We start from the raw sequence: 19,706 nt of genomic DNA on the forward strand, positions 1-19,706 counted from the left end.
CTGTGCTGCCCATTTTGCATCCCACAGACCAACCCACGTTTATACAACTAAGTCTCAGGATATGCTGGAGAGGCTAGAGCAGATAGTGACACTTAAAAGGGTGTCAGCATGACAGTGAAAACTAAACTTGCATATGACTTAATTTAGTAACTTTTCATGCAGGCTTCAGATACTTTTCATTGAAAATAGTTGGCAACAGTGCGCCGGAGTGTTGTTCAGTTGTGTGTGATAGCGAATCCTCTCATTATGACATTATATAGATATTATAAAAATAAGTGTAGAGATTATTGCGCAGTGTAGAGCTTCAGTGTTTATAATCTAACTTTGTGAGATCTCATTGAACAAAGATAAGTGACAGCTTTTTATTAGGGGGTGTTCTCTGAGGGCTTTCTAGGCTCCCTTCACAGGTCTAAGGATATTTTTGGAGCCTGGAGAAGTTTTGTCATGCCCTGACATTTGTGCTTTTTTCAGTTGCTTATAAATATCTAAATGGCTAAAGTCTAATCTCACTGTAATCAGCACAAACTGGGGTATAATAATATGTGAAATGCATGTATGTACATGATTGTGTTTTTGAGAAAAAAAAATGCTATCCGTGGTTAGTGAAAAACTAAAAATGTTAAATCACTTGAATAAGGCAAAAAAAAACACATAAAGAACAATGGTTTCCCGGGACTTTTAAAAACTGGAGCTTGAAGCCTAGAATTTTTCTTTCTAAATTATGTGAAAATCATCTTGTTTACTCACTCACAGAAAACAATATATTGATTTACATTTTACTTTTTGTTTCTAAAAGTCATATACAAGTAGGCGTCAACTATCATTAATACCATTGTGATTTTTCACCTGAGAAGACAAAGGCACGCATAATGAGCTGCATAATGAGCTGCATAATGAGCTGCATAATGAGCCATTCAGTCAGCTTGTGTCACTGAGAGGAAGGAGTTACAAGAAAGAATGTGAGGACAAAATAAATCTATAAAATTTTATGTTTGTAGTTTATTTAGAATATATTTAATTATCCCACAACATAATTTAATATCCACTTGCGAGTGCAGTTAAACCGTTTATTAGGAACAATCAGGTTTTTTTGGGATAAATTGAAAGAACAGCATTTGTTTTCGTGACCGAAGCTCCGCAGTGCAACAGAATGACAGCAACAGAACAAAAAACACATAATAAAAGAATAAAAAATACATAAAATACAAATAAGTAGGTAAGGAATGACAATATACATCCCTTACCTACAGTAGTAGTCTATATTGTCATTGAAACTTCATAATGTTTCACTTGATTATACATTTAGTGAGGAATTATAGTTTGGAAAAAGTCTAACTAGTAAAATGTTTACGCGTTATGAAAAACTAGTACAAGTATATAAATAAATAAAAAGAGACTTACTCATGGTTATGATCTCTGCTGAATAAAGCGCTTCATTCTTTTTTCGGAGGAAATCCAAATCTCAAATCCTCAACCACATCACATCTTTTTGGGGTGAATTATGTCTTATTCCTCTCATCGCGAAGCAAAAATAAAAAACTTGAATAAAAATAAAATAAAAAGAACCTGAAGAACAGTCTCCTTGCGTTGTCTTCTGTTATGAGCGTATTCCTGCGCGGGGGCGTGGTCACATTAGAAGATAATGAAGGGAGACGTGAAAAACGGACATCGCGTTGTTTTCATATGGATTACTTTATCACAGAATATTTGTTTTTGGCAGCACTAGTTTAGTTTAAAAATAGACATGTCAGGTTTTCTATAGATATCTCTCTCGTGTCTCTTCGTTGAGTATTCACGGAGTTACAGTTCATTTTAATGACATGTTTGTAAATGAAGACAAAGGCTGCAGACAGCACACCTTGTTTGTTTTCTTTATTTTATAAGTGCACAAAGCTCTGTTATTATTTTGTCTGTACACAAAAAAAGTAGACCCTTTACAGATTCGATTGATGTATTGCTCTTATCTGTACGATCAAAACTAAAAGTGTAATTTAAGTTCTTTTCGGGGTTATCAGGAGAAAATGATTCATAATGCGCATACGCGTTAATCCACTCCAGGTTAGTCAAAAAATACAATTCATGACCAATTTATTGACACAACCTTCTAATTTTAATCACAGAAAAGACATGCATGACCTTTTAATCAATAATTTTGTTTGCATTTATGTGATTTTAATTCTACTTAAAATGTTTTTGACTAGCCACTTTAATTATTATTTTCGTGTTTGAAAACAGGAATGACCACATGAATAAGTGTGCTTCTGTTCTTGACAGGATTTCTGGGTGCATGTCATGTGTGGCTGTGTAAATAGATCTTGTAATCTGGCCGCTGTCCATGTTTTCAAAAGCTATTGAGGAATCCCTTAAGAATGAAGATGACCTTAATGTGGACAGTTTATGTTGTATTTGTGTTTTTTTTTAAGTGAACTGACTAGAGACTAAAATAAGTGTCCACTGAATTCTATACAGCATAAAATCTTTTTCTAAAAAAGAACTGAAATGAAAAGTTTGATATGAATTACATTGATGTAATTTCTGTCAGGGACGGGTAGGGTTTTTCAGTTTGAACATTTGGACTTGCAGTCGTGCAACTGTCTGTATAGAAATGCCCTTCAATAAGTTTTGCAACCGAGGCAGGTAGGGTAATATCTTAACTGGGTAATCGCTTATTATAATTATCTGATGTTAGAGTAAGAGTAGCACTGGGCTGAGAGACTGAGAGTGAGGATGTTTGAGTGAGTGAGATGGAAATTTTCTCTGTGTCTACCATTTACTGTTACTGTAGCCTGTGTTTTCAAAAGGCTGTGTAAGTTTAAGAGTGTACCATATAGAGACTCTTTTTCCATGAGGCCAACCACAAGTAATAGACCAGAGGAATTCATTCTGAGATGTGTAATATATTCCTGCTTTTCTCAGTATCTTTTCTAGGAAGGGATTTAATGATCAAATAGTGAATTCTGCTTAAAGTGAACATTAATACTGCTGTCTCTTTCTTTTTGGAGTTCACTGTAAGGTGTTGATGGTGAGGAAATTTTCCCATCAGTTAATCGACATGTGACAACACCGGTAATACCAGTATATCATCAGAATGGTGCTATATTTATCAATTTTAAGAGTCAAGAGTAAATTTATATATTTTTACTGTGCCTCCCATTCCACAGATTTCTGTTGTCACAATATACCAAAATTTCAGTAGGCTGTACCAATACAAGTACAATTGAATGGTTCTCTGTAATAGTATAAAAGATTAAATACTGCATGTGATTTATCGTGCAGCCCTAATTTCAATAGTAATAATTATAAAATTAATTATTAAAGGTATCATTCACCCACCCAAAATTTACTCACTCTCATGGTCCAAAAGTGTACATATACTGTATTTTTTCATAGTTTGGCTGGTCCTGCGACTTATAGTCAGGTGCGACTTATTTATCAAAATTAATTTGACATGAACCGAGAGAAATGATCCAAGAGAAAACATTACCGTCTACAGCCGCAAGAGGGCGCTCTATGCTGCCAGAGATGCTGCTCAGTGCTCCTGTAGTCTACACTGAGCAGCATAGAGCGCCCTCTCTCGGCTGTAGACGGTAATGTTTTTTCTTGGTTCTAAATGAATGCGACTTATAGTGCAGTGCGACTTATATATGTTTTTTTCCTCATCATGACGTATTTTTGGACTGATGCGACTTATACTCTGTGCGACTTATAGTCCGAAAAATATGGTATGTAACAAATTTGATCAAACAAAATATTTCTTGCTGAAGCTACTTTTTGTCTTGTCTGTTTGATGCTTTACACAACAATGACTTTAAATGATCTTTTGGGAGTAATTTCTCTCCAGTGTTGTTATTTGTAAACATCGAGGGTTGGATGAAGTCTGTTTTTTTGTTGATGTTTTCATTTTTGTGTCAAACATTCACATTCATGCAGCTGCTTTTGGCCCAGAGACATATTATTCATTGACTTTACACATTTCTTTGACTTCCGTAAACAGCATGGAGTAGGGCTGCACGATATTGGGAAAAAATGACATTGCGATATTTTATTTTTCTGCGATATATATTGCGATATTTTTTCTTACAAACAAAAATGGGGTGAGCACACTTACATTCTCATTTTAAATGATTTAAACATCGACACCATCGCGTCAATTGATTAATATGCGGGAGGGAGAGAGAGCAAGACAGCGCTCGTGTTGTTTGAAGACAGCTCGCTCTCTCTCTGTCTCTCTCGCGCACGCTCTCTCTCTGTCTCTCTCGCACATGCTCTCTCTCTCTCTCTCTGTCTCGCGCGCGCGCGCTCTCTCTCTCTCTGTCTCTCTCGCGCGCTCTCTCTCTCTCTCTCTGTCTCTGTCTCTCTCGCGCGCGCTCTCTCTCTGTCTCTCTCGCGCGCGCGCTCTCCCTCCCTCCCTGTCTCTCTCGCGCGCTCTCTCTCTCTGTGTCTCTCTCGCGCTCTCTCTGCCCTGTTAAACTTGCATGTGTTTTTCAGTCCTGTCAATGAAAAAACTTTCACTCTATGATGGTTAAGCTGTGCAATTAATCTGCGAATCACATTCGTCAAGGGCAGGGGAGCAGCTGGCCCGTACAGTTAATGAATAACAGATCAAGTACGACAGCCTACATCGCACATCCTGCGATGTGACTATCGTGGATTCGTACATCGCGATATCGATGCTTAAACGACACATCGTGCAGCCCTAGCATGGAGTAAATGCGTCATTTGCGTCAGAATGTAATGTTTGGCCCAGAGTAGACATCTTACGTCAGTGCATTCTCAACTTGTACGTGCTCAGTGTTTCCCATACATAAGCTAAATTGCGACCCACCCAGGAAGATAAAATTTCCACTTGACGAATTTCTGTATTTTGTGTAACAGCAGTCCATCAGTAGATATTGCAACACACATTGTGATGTTAGCACCCCTCTGGCCCGGATCATCCACTATGGCTCTTTTTCCCAATCATGTTCCTTCCTCGCCGCCATGTTTTGGCCAAGTTGAAATCAGCCTTATCCACAAAGATGAAAATACCTACCTTCAGTCTCCATGACTCTCTAAATTAAATCCATAAAGGGAACAGAAGAATTAGTCTATTTCAGTAATGTACACTTAAAACATGTCTTTTGGCGCTTTTCCACTGCATGGTTTGGCACGGTACGGTTCACTTTTGGGGGGGTGTCCGCTGGGTACAGAACCTAATATCTGGTACTTTTTTTCCTATTACCTCTTGAGGTTCCAAGTGAACCGTAACATTACCAAAACGTTATGTGTAAACTCTGCTGATCACGGATTGGCCAGTGAGAATCGTCACTACCTGTATCTAATCTTGAAAAAGTTATGTCAGACCTTCCAACCTGTATGTCACGGCTTACGCTGCTGGAAGGAACACGGAGCCGAGGGATAAACGAAACAAGGATTTATTAAATCAAACATAGGCAAGGTAAGTAGCAAATAACAGGTGGCAAGTGGCAAGTGGCAAGTAACAGGTAACAAGCGGACAAGTAGACAAGTAACAAGTAGACGAGTAGACGAGTAGACCCGACAAAACAGAACTGAAAGGACAAGGCTTTTATACAAGGGATAATAGGGAAAACACAGGTGGATGGAATGACTAAATTAACAGGGACATGGAACACATGCGGAAATGACTAGACACACCTGGGAACTAATCAAACCACATAGAGACAGAAACTGGGTCACAGGGGCAAAAACACACAAAATGAGTCCAGGTGTGTGACAGTACTCCCCCCTCCCGGTAGGTGCGTCCTCGCACCGTAGAAACAACAAAGGGAGGCCAGCAGACAGGGACCACAGAGGAAGGAGCCAGGGAGGAGATGACGGAGGGAGGAGCCAGGGAGGAGACAGGAAGGATCTGAAGCAGGAGGCACCCAGCAGGACCCAGGCCACAGCCATAACGGCCCAAGGTGGAGCCGACGGTGGAAGGAGCCATGGAGGAGGAATGGTCACCGACTCCAGGGACTCGACCCACGGCAACGGAGCAAGTGGAGGAGGAGCCCGAGGCGGAGACGGAGAGCCGAAGAGCCAGGGTGACGGGGAGGAGCCGGAGGTCCTAGGCGGAACTGATGGCTCTGGTGACTGACGCGGCGATGTGGATCCGGAAGGCCGCGGTGAGGCCAGAGTGACCGAGGACTGAGGTGTAGCCGAGGGGATGAAGGAGCCTGACGGAGCCGGAGGGATGAGGCGAAGCCGGAGGAGTGGAGTCCCGAGGCATAGGATGGACGACGCCAGACCAAGGCGGAGCCGGAGGGACGAGGGAGCCAGGCAGAGCCTGCGGACTGCCGGGCCACAGCGGAGAGGAAGGAGCTAGGAGCCATGGTGGAGCCGACGGGTCAACGGGCCGAGGCGGAGGTGAGGGAGACGCCGACCAAGGTGTCGCTGGAGGATGGCGGTCCCGCTGAGCTCGCACCACAATGATGGTAGGCTGAGGGCGAGCAGAGGGGCAGCCAGACGACAGCGGAGGAGGAGGCAGGAGTGGGTGGGAGGGTGGTAATTTTGGAGGAGCAGGCATTGGAGTAAGCTCTGGGGCTGGAGCCCATCCTGGGCTTAACGGAGGATCAGGTGCCCGTCCTGGGCTTAACGGGGGTTCAGGAGCCCGTCCTGGGCTTAACGGGGGTTCAGGAGCCCGTCCTCGGCTTAACGGGGGATCAGGAGCCCGTCCTGGGCTTAAAGGAGGATCAGGAGCCCGTCCTGGGCTTACAGAAGATCAGGAGCCCTTCCTGGGCTTAACGGGGGTTCAGGAGCCCGTCCTGGGCTTAACGGGGGTTCAGGAGCCCGTCCTGGGCTTAACGGGGGTTCAGGAGCCCGTCCTGGGCTTAACGGGGGTTCAGGAGCCCGTCCTCGGCTTAACGGGGGTTCAGGAGCCCGTCCTCGGCTTAACGGGGGATCAGGAGCCCGTCCTGGGCTTAACGGAAGATCAGGAGCCCGTCCTGGGCTTAACGGAAGATCAGGAGCCCTTCCTGGGCTTAACGGGGGTTCAGGAGCCCGTCCTGGGCTTAACGGGGGTTCAGGAGCCCGTCCTGGGCTTAAAGGAGGATCAGGAGCCCGTCCTGGGTTTAACGGGGGAACAGGAGCCCGTCCTGGGCATAACGGGGAATCAGGAGCCCTTCCTGGGCTTAACAGAGGATCAGGAGCCCGTCCTGGGCTTACAGGAGGATCAGGAGCCCGTCCTGGGCTTAACGGGGAATCAGGAGCCCTTCCTGGGCTTAACAGAGGATCAGGAGCCCGTCCTGGGCTTACAGGAGGATCAGGAGCCCGTCCTGGGCTTAACGGTGGAACAGGAGCCCGTCCTGGGCTTAACGGGGAATCAGGAGCCCTTCCTGGGCTTAACAGAGGATCAGGAGCCCGTCCTGGGCTTACAGGAGGATCAGGAGCCCGTCCTGGGCTTAACGGAAGATCAGGAGCCCTTCCTGGGCTTAACAGAGGATCAGGAGCCCGTCCTGGGCTTACAGGAGGATCAGGAGCCCGTCCTGGGCTTAACGGAAGATCAGGAGCCCTTCCTGGGCTTAACAGAGGATCTGGCATAGGTGAATTGGAAACCCCCTCATTTTGACCCATTTGGCGCTCCACATTTTGCTCCCTCGTGGTGGGCAGTGTCGCCGGCTCTCGCACCTGGTCTGACGGGTTGCTCTTTGGCTCTCCGTCATCGGTGGGCTCGGGCTTATGCCTCGTACCGTGGGGAGATTGTAGGCTGGGCTCTGGGTCCAGAGTGGACCTGGCGAGATCCTCCATTGGGCCGACCGTGAGAGGTGACCCATTTCTCACCAGATTCCACTCTATGAATGCGGCGAAATCCTCCCGAGGACCATCTTCGGGCGACAACGCTCTGCACCTGGAGTTCAGGCCGGCGTGATAAAAGGTGCAGAGCGCGTGGTCCGGGTAGCTGGTGGCATTAGCTATCAAGAGAAACCGTCTGGTATGGTCCTCGAGAGACAGTCCCTCCTGCTCCAGCAGGAGGAGGAGGTATTCGGGGCGATAGAGGGGATCCATGACACACTACGGAAAGAAAAAGACTGTGAAAAAACGGAAAACAAAACGGAGGAAAAACACGCAGTTTTTTTTTACTTTTTAGGTCGGGTCTTCTGTCACGGCTTACGCTGCTGGAAGGAACACGGAGCCGAGGGATAAACGAAACAAGGATTTATTAAATCAAACATAGGCAAGGTAAGTAGCAAATAACAGGTGGCAAGTGGCAAGTGGCAAGTGGCAAGTAACAGGAAACAAGCGGACAAGTAGACAAGTGACGAGTAGACCCGACAAAACAGAACTGAAAGGACAAGGCTTTTATACAAGGGATAATAGGGAAAACACAGGTGGATGGAATGACTAAATTAACAGGGACATGGAACACATGCGGAAATGACTAGACACACCTGGGAACTAATCAAACCACATAGAGACAGAAACTGGGTCACAGGGGCAAAAACACACAAAATGAGTCCAGGTGTGTGACACTGTATGCATTTTGTGTAGCAGGTATGCATTTTAAAGTGCCCCTATTACACCTTTTCTAATATTACCTTTAATGCAGTGTGTCATGTAGCTTTATGTGAACATCTGCATCTAGCTTTTTATGTGAAAATCTGCTTATGAAGCCGACAGTGCACGATAAAGTGCACGTTTAAAAAACCTTGGGAGAAACCAGGCTCAGTTGGGGGACCAGTTCTTCTCTGACCAGACGAAACCAGCAGTTCAATTCCAGGCTGCAGCAAAGTCAGATTGTGCAGAAAGAATCATTTGTTTCCTGTGGTCTTGTCCTGGTGCTCCTCTGAGACAAGGTCTTTACAGGAGATCTGTATCTGGGGCTCTAGTTGTCCTTGTCTCCGCTGTCTTTCAGGGATGTAGAGGTCCTTTCTAGGTGCTGATCCACCATCTGGTCTGGATACATACTGGATCCGGGTGACTGCAGTGACCCTCTGATCTGGATTCAGACTGGATCTGGTGGCTACGGTGACCTCGGAATAAGAGAGAAACAGACAAATATTAGCGTAGATGCCATTCTTCTAATGATGTAGCAAGTACATCGGGTTTTATGGGAAGTGTTTCCGGTTCCGGTTTACCTAATTAATGCAGCCTAAAAATCCTTTAACATTTATGGATATTAGAAGCGTATTAGTGTGTTATGTGTAAGCCAGGTTAAAGAGATGGGTCTTTAATCTAAATTTAAACTGCAAGAGTGTGTCTGCCTCCCGAACAATGTTAGGTAGGTTATTCCAGAGTTTAGGCACTAAATAAGAAAAGGATCTGCCACCTGCAGTAATATAGTCATAATTCCTGGTTCTAGTAAGAACTCTAGCTGCTGCATTTTGGACTAGCTGTAGTTTGTTTATTAAGTGTGCAGAAAAAGCACCCATGAAGAATTGACAGATCAGCCATCATGTCTTAGACAGTGTTCTAGGTTATTACATGCAGAGTTTTTAGGTCCTATAATTAAAACCTGTTTTTTTTCAGAAAAAATAAATTACGAGTCATCCAATTTTTTATTTTATTCTATTTTTTTATATCGACTATGCATTCTGTTTTTTAAATTGGTGTGTTTCGCCGGGCCTCGAAGAAATTTAGAGCTGTATATTATCAGCATAAGAGTGAAAGCTAACACCATGTTTCCTGATGATATCTCCCAAGGGTAACATGTAAAGCTTGAAGAGTAGCGGCCCTAGTACTGAGCCTTGAGGTACTCCATACTGCACTTGTGATCGATATAATATCTCTTCATTCACTGCTACAAATTGATGGTGGTCATATAAGTATGATTTAAACCATGCTAATTAGCATTGTGCCAATAGACGAAAGTATCGCGTATCGACGATAGTCAGACATATCGACAATAGCAGATGTCTCTGTCGATAATCAAGATGATATTAGGCTCATTCTCCTATTAATGTAGGCTATTACATTTTACATGTTATTTTTATTGATTGGCCTATTATAATTCGGTGGCCTATTATAATTCGGCTATCAAACTGCCCAGTTTTTCACTTAAGCATTGCATTTCATGCGCACACACACACACACCACACGCGCAAATGAGGATTAGAGCCTGTAGCAGGTGAATGAGTCTCCATCCACAAACAGACGTACATCGTCTGCAAATACAAGGTATTTCATTGCACTTTAACAAGTAGCCTAATCTGTGTGCTATGTTTAGGTAAATAATTGATTATATATATTATTAAATAAAAAAATAAAGAAAGCAAGAACAAATAAGCTAACTACAGTAACAACACAAATTAATACAATAGAGCAAAGATACAAATAAAACAAACCATGCTTTTCAGGTGTTTTAGGCAGGTCTAACATTAGTTTTTAGTTACAGAAATTGAATAAAGTAATGAAATGTAAAATAACATTGCATGTTTAACTGTATAAATAAAAGATCATATTATTGTTGCAAAAGTTTTTCATCCAAGAGCAGGGAGTGATTTTCTTGTCTTTTTTTTTTTGATTAATATTAAAAACTTATAATAACTGTAAGGTTATTTAACATGGTAATACGTGTGTTACGGATCACTCAGAGACAGAGGAGTAACAGATGAAAGATGGTATTTATTGAATTGACACAAGCAGAGGAGCGGGAAGAGTGGATGGGTGTTGGGATCTGTGCCGGGAAGGAAGGGGCCACACACACGCACCGTGGGGTTTTGGAGGATCTTGGAGGCAATCCTTGGAGAGAAGATGGAAGAAGGGTCTTCGGAGGTTATCCTTGGAGAGAAGGTAAAGAGGAGTTAGTCCTAATAGTTAGCGCAGAAATGATCTTGTCGCGAACGTGACCGGACAATGACTGGGTGCGTGTGTGTGGCTTTTATGGTGCTGTAGTGGATGACAGGTGATGAGGATCAGGTGGTGATGTTTAGAATTCAGGTGAGGGTGTGCGCCGTGATTGTGTGGAGGTGGAACCTGGCGTGTTTGTGACAACGTGTGTGTACTGTGTATATATTATGTATATAATACCCACAAATGCATGTTTATATTTAAGAAAGATGTTTTGTTTATAAATATAATATTTATTATTATACAGCACTAGTTCCTAAGCAAAGTGATATACAAAGAGGTGTGTGTCTGTGTGTGTGTGTGTGTGTGTGTGTAAGGGTACTAGATACTAATAATAAAATGGATAGGAGAAATAATAAAAAAAACTGTAACATTAATTATGTTTTTCGGAGTATTTTAAATGTAAATAAAACATGGTTTACTCTGTCATAACTTTTGATACAGGCAGTAAAAAGCCAACATAGTGTCTGAATCATGTCTGTATTTGCTCTTTTTATTACTTAATAAAGATAAGATGTCATATGTCAGAATGCATAGCACTAAATATTAGGCCCTCATGTCAGATTTCTTAGTAAGCGAGATTAAGAAATGAGGTGTGTCTCAGTGTAGTTTCAGGAGAATAACGTGTGTTTCCACTCCCTTATGTACTGAATGACAGCGCTTCCTGTGTAAGGTGACTGCAGGCCCTGCCCATGAAAGGTTAAGCGCTGTTTGATGGCTCACACAGAAATGCTCCTGTCTGCTCTCTTTCTACAGAGGGAGCAACCGAGAGAGCGGGAGGACCTACTCCGAGTGGGGTAATTTAGGGTAATCTTGTAACATTTGATTCAGAACATGACATTTAAAAAGCTGTTTTGTGTTGAAACCTGCTGTGTTTATTGTAGTTTTTGAGTGTGGGTGTGCATACATGTTGGGTTACTCTTTCTCTGTCTCCCTTACTTTTTTTTTTTTTTCTTTTTTTTAAACATGTTGTGTCTGATGCAATCTGGAACATTTAGAGCTGGGATCCCTTCCAAAGCCTCTGGGTGTGTCAGACAAAGTTGAATGTTTTCAGCTGGGCCTCCTTCAGTATTTCTTTTCCTCATTCTGTTCTGTGGAAAGTCAAACCTTTGAAAAGGCTAAAGAGTGTTCAGTTTCACAGTCTAGAGGCTTTACCTCTCATCTTAACCTCCACATCCTCACCTCTGACTTACTCTGTCTTTGTTCTGTGTACATAAGAGGAGTTTATGGCAATTTAAGGCATTTTGCTCGTTATTGCATTGCTGCTGACAGACGTTTTTGGATTTGGGAATCAAACAAATGACGGTCATCAGGTAATTACTCTTTACAAACATCATTGTGTAAGTGCGTCTGAGTTTATTGCCTGGTGCATTGCTCTAAAGCCTTGTTCTTGTGGTTGCTGCTGTAATGTTGTTCTCTGGTTATGTTATAATCTTTTCTTCTGAATTGCCACATTTCACTACTGACCTTGTTTGTTGAAGTTGGGTTGATTTTGTGTAATAAGAGCTGAAAGGCAAAAGCTGACTACAAATATCACTTTTATATGACGAGGTCGATATGCTACTTGAGAGAAACAGTTAAGTGTTGTGTGCCTGTGGGAATGTTTTCCTGTGAGCATTTTTGTGAAGGATCCATTTAAAAAGTGCTTCGTTCAGATGCAGTTTTATTACTGGATGCCATGAATGCTCATGGCTAGTGGGTGACTGAAGTGAATTGTAGTATGCAGTGATTCTTCTCAGCCCTGTTCTTGAAGCTTCCTAGTACTAAAAATGGTGTGTAAGACAATTAAATGTTTACTTAATTAACATAACATTAACTAAATTAGAAATAGATCAATTGAAAATGAAAGAATATATAAAAAAAATACTGATTTATACTTTAGACAGCACCTTATCACTATTTTTGCAAAGGTAAATAAATACTTATAAACATTACTAAAAAGTACTTAAATACTGTAACCAGCAGGACAAGCATTATTACAGTTGATCTCTTCACACTTGGAATCATATTTTCTGAAAGACCAGGTAACAGTGAATATCACATTAATATGACATAATGGCCAGTTTAGCAAACAAAACAGATTACAGTGTGCGTCTTCAGACAAATCAATGGCCTGAAATGTTTTAAGGCATGTTAATCTGGTACTAGATTTAAGTCTTGTATGTGAAACCAGGGGAATATACTGTATAATGGTAGAAGATGAGAAAAGGAGGGGAATTCTACCCAAGAGTAAAGAAGTCTGATTAGTTTGGCTATTAATTTCACTTTTGAGCTGTGGCCCAACACCACTGAATCCACAAAACCAAGCAGTTTACAGAAAAGGAAGTTGATTCAGATATTTAGAAGTTTTTGACTGTAATCTGTGTGTTTTGGTACAGCCCTAAATTTTGAATGACTTGCTTTGGTGTGCTTATAACAAATCCCAAAAAGATTCTGTGTTTGGTTAGTGGGTGTTCATGGGAAGTCTGGGTCCTAAAGGCCAATTCACACAGCACTGACAGAAGCAGACCCACGCTGACAACCAACTGAGTACAGTACGTCTCTTCTCAGACGTTCCAAGACCAGACAAACACTGATTCAACATGTTCAGTCGGTGAAACAAGCGTCGACTAATGCCAGATGACACCAACAGGGGTAACACTGATTAGACAGAACCCGAGGAACGTGTGTTTGTCAGTGCAGCGTGAATTAGCCTTCACAATGCCATATGGTCACATGTGTTTCTGACTACCTCCATATGTCTTTTTCTGTTTCCACCGGTATCTGCTGACCACTTCTGATCCAATACCAAAAATACATGTTAGTACCAGGTGTAGTCCTAGACTTAAACAACTATATATATTGCTGAATATAATACGTGACAATGCAATGGGAGAATTGCAATTGGTTGGTCTTGAATCTGGCAAATGTCAGACTTTACAAGTGAATTAAAATAGGGCTATTATTTTACTGGATAGTCATACACTACCATTAAAAAATTATTTTAAAGAAAAAAAGTAAGTGACAGTGCTTTTTAAAATATTCAATATTTAGCACTTTTTTAATGTATGTAATCTGACAGAGACCGAGCATATGTATCACATAATTTTGCCTAATTTATTTGTTTAACATGTCTTAGAATTCAAAACTTCCTATTAACTTCATTCATTCGTTCATTCATTCGGCTTGCGGTGTTATGTAGAATCTTATTGTGAAAACTGAATCGTGACATGATTGTATTGTTACTCCCCAGTTCATGAATTGCAGACATTCAGGCATTTTATTATAGAGTCATTTTTGAGATTCTACTCTAATCTGTAGAGTGCAAAGGCCATAGCTACAGTTCCATTGTTTTAAATTCATTTTAGCTCCAAATATTGGCCTTTAGTGTATTTTTTTTAAGATCTAAACCAGTTTGACCACCGCTTCACAGGTATGTGTTGTGTGTTGACAGGAGGAATGCCAGCTCCGAAGCCAAGCCCAGGCACACAAGAAGGGGCCGTGCCAGCGCTTCACAGCATGGAGTCGGACAGCACTGCAACCACCAACATCCTGGATTCTGTCAAAGAACAGGTAACAACCTTCTTCACACACATTTTGTTTCTGTATTGTTACATAGTGTTTTATTTTTTTATCCATACTTTTGAAGTCAATGGTACCCAAAACTTCTACACAGAAGCAAGAAAGTCATAGGGTTTGGAATGATAAATGAGGGTGAGTAACTGATGAGAGAGTTTTAATTTTGGGGTTAACTATTGTAAAGTGCTGAAACTTTTTCTAGATTAAAAAAAAAAAAGTATCATGTTTGGGATGCTCTGGATTGGTGTATATGACAGTCCCTGCCAGTATCCAGCAATTGAAGAAGAGTGGACCAACATTTCACAGGCCACAATCAACAACCTGATCAACTCTATGTGAAGGAGATGTGTTGCACTGTGTGAGGCAAATCGGGCTCACACCAGATACTGACTGGTTTTCAGACCCCCCAGCATCACAATTTAGAGTGGGCTTTTATTATATCCAGCCTAATGCACACCTGTGCAATAATCATGCTGTCTAATCAGCATCTTGAAATGCCACACCTGTGAGGTGGATGATTATCTCAGCAAAGGAGAAGTGCTTATTAACACAGATTTAGACAGATTTGTGAACAATATTTGAGAGAAATAGATATTAGATTTTTGAGTTCAGCTCATGAGAAATGGGGACAAAAACATAAGTGCTGTGTTTATAATTTTATTCAGGATAGATAGATAGATAGATAGATAGATAGATAGATAGATAGATAGATAGATAGATAGATAGATTATTTGTCATCAAAGAGGAATAATAAATAATAGTAATACAGATAATAATAATAAAATAATGCTGATAGATAAAAAAAGCTGATCACACTGATCTTAGTTGATCACATGGCTTCTTATTAATTTTGTAGATGTATAAGTATGTAAACCCGGGTTTTAGAGTGTAAAGTGTAAAATTACAAAACCTGACTCCCCAAATAAGAATATTGTGGAACATGAAACGGGCAAGGGGCATTTATACCAGGGTTAAAAAACACACTAGGTGATTTAAGTGTGAAAATCTGAGAGGAAAGTCATACTCTCTTCCCGTTCTCCCTCTTTATGGCATAAATCCAAATCCTATTGTTGACTAGTGTCAACAGGAAATAAATCTCTATTGGAGAGTACCTGGCCAATGTCATTTCCTCTTCCTTTAAAAGGAATTTCCTGGAAACTTTCACTCGTTTTGTTGAAGTACTCGCTCAAAGTAAAAGAAAGGAGAGGATAGAACAAGAGAAGCTTGTTTAATTGAGCAGCATTTAGACTATTAGCCCTCAGACTGTAAACCACACATCTAGCAGTTTAACCGGGGAAGGAGTGAGAGAGAGACAGACCGGGAGGTTTAGTGTAGAAAGGCTGGGATGAGTGATGTCACGTCGAGTTTACTGGTGGCTTACCCTTTACTAGTATTTCTTGCTTTTTTGAGGTTTTTGAAGAGATTTTGTTTGATCACTTAGATCATCAGTGTTGTTGCAGAATGTGATGTATGTTTCATCCTAAATCAAATATCACATCCATCTATTATTTCTAAATTTACTTTCCTTTTATTATATTGGAATATTATTTTAATGGTTATTGTGTCCATAGTTAGAAGACTGAAGAGCTGGTGCTCTGAGATAACCGTATCCATTTCCATGATATGTGCATTATGCTCACGATATAATTATTAGGTGTCTGCTTAAGACTTTTATGTGCAATATTTATTTATTCACACTGACATGCTTTTAACCAAACAATATAAATAAAAGAGGGCAGAAGCCATTTCTGTGTTTAGTGTATTTGTAAAACTCCACTATTAGTTTAGCGTATTAGTTGTTTAGTAGTGTGTGTGTGTGTGTGTGTGTGTGTGTGTGTGTGTTGGGTGTGTTTCGTGGCCTTGGGGGGCCTTCTGTAGATGCATACCATTGTGTTGTTTTGTTCACTGTGTTAGTATTTGCACTTTTAACCCTCTGGGCTTCTTCGCCCGAAAACGGGCGAAAACTTGAACGTTTTGAAATGTTTAATTTTTTTGCTTCATCGGATGGGGATGAAACTTGGTGACTTTTGTTGTATTACCTATATGAACACACACAAAAATCAAGGAGATGATTCTGATATGTTAAAGGGTCGTAAAAAAAAAAGTCACACTTAGCTTCCTCCCGCCCGAAAACGGGCGACATAGGAAATGAATGGGAAATACGAAAAAATAGGAAAACTCAGAGAAACTTTTGGTGGTACAAGCTACAGATCAGCAACTGTGCTGAAAAAAAGTGTACAGCAATGAAGGGGTGACACTCTAGAACATCAAGAGTGCAAATAAGATCCCCCCCCCCCCACACACACACACCCACGCACACAAACACACACACACATACACAGATAAACTGGCGACTGCAACAGCAAATTTGTAGAATATTCCACATAAAAATCAATAAATGAAAAAAAAAAACTTGCTCAAATGCACACACACACACACACACACACAGAGAGAGAGAGAGAGAGAGAGAGAGAGAGACTGGTAAGACTGCAACAGCAAATTTTGAGAATATGCAAAAATAAATAAATAAAAAATACAAAAAGAGACTCTCGCTCAAATGCAACACACACACACACACATTCACAAATACACACACACACACACACACACACACACACACACACACACACATTGTGTTCCCTTTCTAACCAAATGCTATAGTTTGATTGTAATCATAATGCAAAACCTGATACTTATCTAAACATTTTTGTTAAGAAAATAAAGTAATCATCTTTTAGAATATCTAAATGTATATCTAAATAAAAAAAACGAATAAGATAGAGAAATCATGTCTAAAACAACAAAAGGAATCAAAAAGCCTTTCTACATAGGATATATAGGAAGCTATAGGCAGCCTACAGGCTGGTACAGGACATTACACAAAAGTGGCTATTTTTTAAAGCCACTAGATGAAGTTCTTCTCCTGGAACATTTTTTTTTAGGCTGGCACTCTATTTTGATGTGAAATGCTGCATTTATTGAATTTTTTTTTTAAATAAATATAAAATAAAAAATGATATATTAATTCTAATGGAAAAAATAGCTCATAAAAATTATATAATTAATGCAAAGTATCATAAAAAAATCTAAAAATTCTAAATAATAATCAGAAAAAATTATAGAACAAAAATATATTTGATTGGTTATCCTGGGAAAAAGTAAAGTACAATTTTAAGGCTTCGCCCGTTTTCGGGCGGGAGGAAGCTAAGTGTGACCCATTTACGAAGAAGCCCAGAGGGGTATGGTTTGCAGCTGGGTGATCGTCTCTCAGAAACGGTGTCATCTTGTGTCATTGTATGAATGTGCTGACTGTGTAATCTTGATACATTGACAAAGAGCTCTGGCTCTCAGCTCTTGGGTGACACATTTTAAGGCAGTGGTTTTCCTTCCTGGTCCTGGGGACCCACCACTCTGCTGCAGCCTTGACATTAAAAACTCAGACAACTAATGGGTTGTAATTACTATGAAGAAATATATTTTCAACCATAATCCCAAATTACTACAACTGAATTCAAAATTATTCAATTTATTAATTTCTGTCACTTATTTATACATGGCATCTCCTAAATATGAGGGAAAGTGTGAAAGTTGTGTGATTAGCACCATTCACTATACTTTGTGCTCACTGATGTCTCTATATTGATATAGCCATATTATATAGCCAATATATATATTATATCTTGATAGATAGATGCGTTAATACATATATTATATATTATAAATGTATTTCCGCCATGTTTCAAACAGATATGTACCCGACTGAGATTCTGAAGTGCACATCCAGTGGGTACTTTACTATCCCATGAGGCCACAGGAGAGGAGTTATGAAAGGCTGTGAAGTAGGGCTGCAACAACTAATCGATAAAATCGATTATTATCGATAATGAAAATCATAGACTATGATTCTCATTATCGATTAGTCGGGTCTGCCCACAGTGCACATACAACTGCAGCCAGACGCATCAAATTACAGAACTGAATAATGCATATCTATGGACAAAACATGTATCTACAGGAAAAGTACTTGATCCAAGCTGCCCGAAACATGATAAATCTTTATTTTAAGCTTCAAGCTGATGCATTAGCGTAATGGCTTGTCTGTCAGGTGCTTTTACAGATACGTGTGTGCATCCTCAGCTTTTAGTTAACGGTCATATCATTATCTGTAAATGTCACAACTTCACGCAAGCCTTTCCATTTTTGCATAAAGGCCCATCCTGACAGTGTGCATTAGTTGCAATCATTGTTGTACTGCGCGCATTAAACAAATGAAACACAGAGAGGCAAGGGAGGCGATATTCAGCGCAAAAACATTCACTGTGCTGAAATCTGTTGTTAAACATTTTATATTTAGGGTTAAAAGTCAACGTGCAGTGCGAGTAATTTATGAGAGTAGGAACTGTGAAGGGACAGTTGCGTGTTATTGTCTGAATATAAATATCAGACGCTTTTACAGGATAAAGAAATGACAGTAAGAGGAGACTGACTGTGATCAAAGTGAACAGCTAGACAAATAAGGAGATGACACTTGGTTAGGGTTAGGTGTCTAGCCCTAAGATGCATGGACATGATTCAGAGGTGTTAACGGGTCAAAAATTCAACAAACACTTGGTACCTTCGTGGTCAAAAATGACTAATGTAGGAAATATATGGCAAATAGAACAACAACAAAAAATATGGAAAACAAATAAATAGAAAAATATCTCATAAAAATTGTATAAATATATGGACAGTGAGGGTGTAGTGGTTTGTAGTTCAGGTGTAGCAGGGTGGATCAGGTCTGCTAATTTTCTTTCTGGGGACTGTGTATTGTGCATTAGCTCCTCAGTGCTGCAGGACAGAGAACTGTTACACTAGGGTGCGTGTACGTGACGTCTTCACTTTCACTGCTTGTTTAAAGCATGTTTAGGTTGCACTATGGTACACACAGTATGTGTGTTTACCACTGTCTCAATCACGATACGGTTGTTCATCAGAGACAGAGACTGAGTGTGTGTATTGTGTTTAGGAGCTGCAGTTTGAGCGTTTGACTCGGGAATTGGAGGTGGAGCGACAGATTGTGGCCAATCAGCTGGAACGATGCCGACTGAGTTCAGAATCCCCAGGAGCTGCTAGTGGAGGGTACACACACACACACACACATCACACATCACACACACACATCACACATCACACATCACACACACATCACACACACACATCACACATCACACACACATCACACATCACACATCACACATCACACATCACACACACATCACACACACATCACACACACACATCACACATCACACACACATCACACATCACACATCACACATCACACACACATCACACACAACACACACACACACACACACACA

General features: G+C 40.8%; 1 protein-coding gene across 4 annotated transcripts in view; it reads left to right on the forward strand.

Moving 5' to 3' along the window:
- Window positions 1-19,706, forward strand: part of LOC132152620 (plakophilin-4-like) — a 78,800-nt gene that overhangs the window by 831 nt on the left and 58,263 nt on the right. The window contains exons 1-3 of one of the 4 annotated variants that reach the window (XM_059561380.1): window positions 11,546-11,582; window positions 14,219-14,337; window positions 19,352-19,464. In XM_059561380.1, coding sequence (XP_059417363.1) covers window positions 14,224-14,337; window positions 19,352-19,464 — 227 coding nt within the window. In that variant the 5' untranslated portion in view covers window positions 11,546-11,582; window positions 14,219-14,223. Of the gene's footprint in view, window positions 1-11,545; window positions 11,593-12,020; window positions 12,099-14,218; window positions 14,338-19,351; window positions 19,465-19,706 lie in introns of those variants that run through there. The other 3 variants (XM_059561381.1, XM_059561379.1, XM_059561378.1) reach the window with 3 other exon arrangements.

Source organism: Carassius carassius, chromosome 11, assembly GCF_963082965.1.
Source record: "Carassius carassius chromosome 11, fCarCar2.1, whole genome shotgun sequence".
NCBI lineage: Eukaryota > Metazoa > Chordata > Actinopteri > Cypriniformes > Cyprinidae > Carassius > Carassius carassius.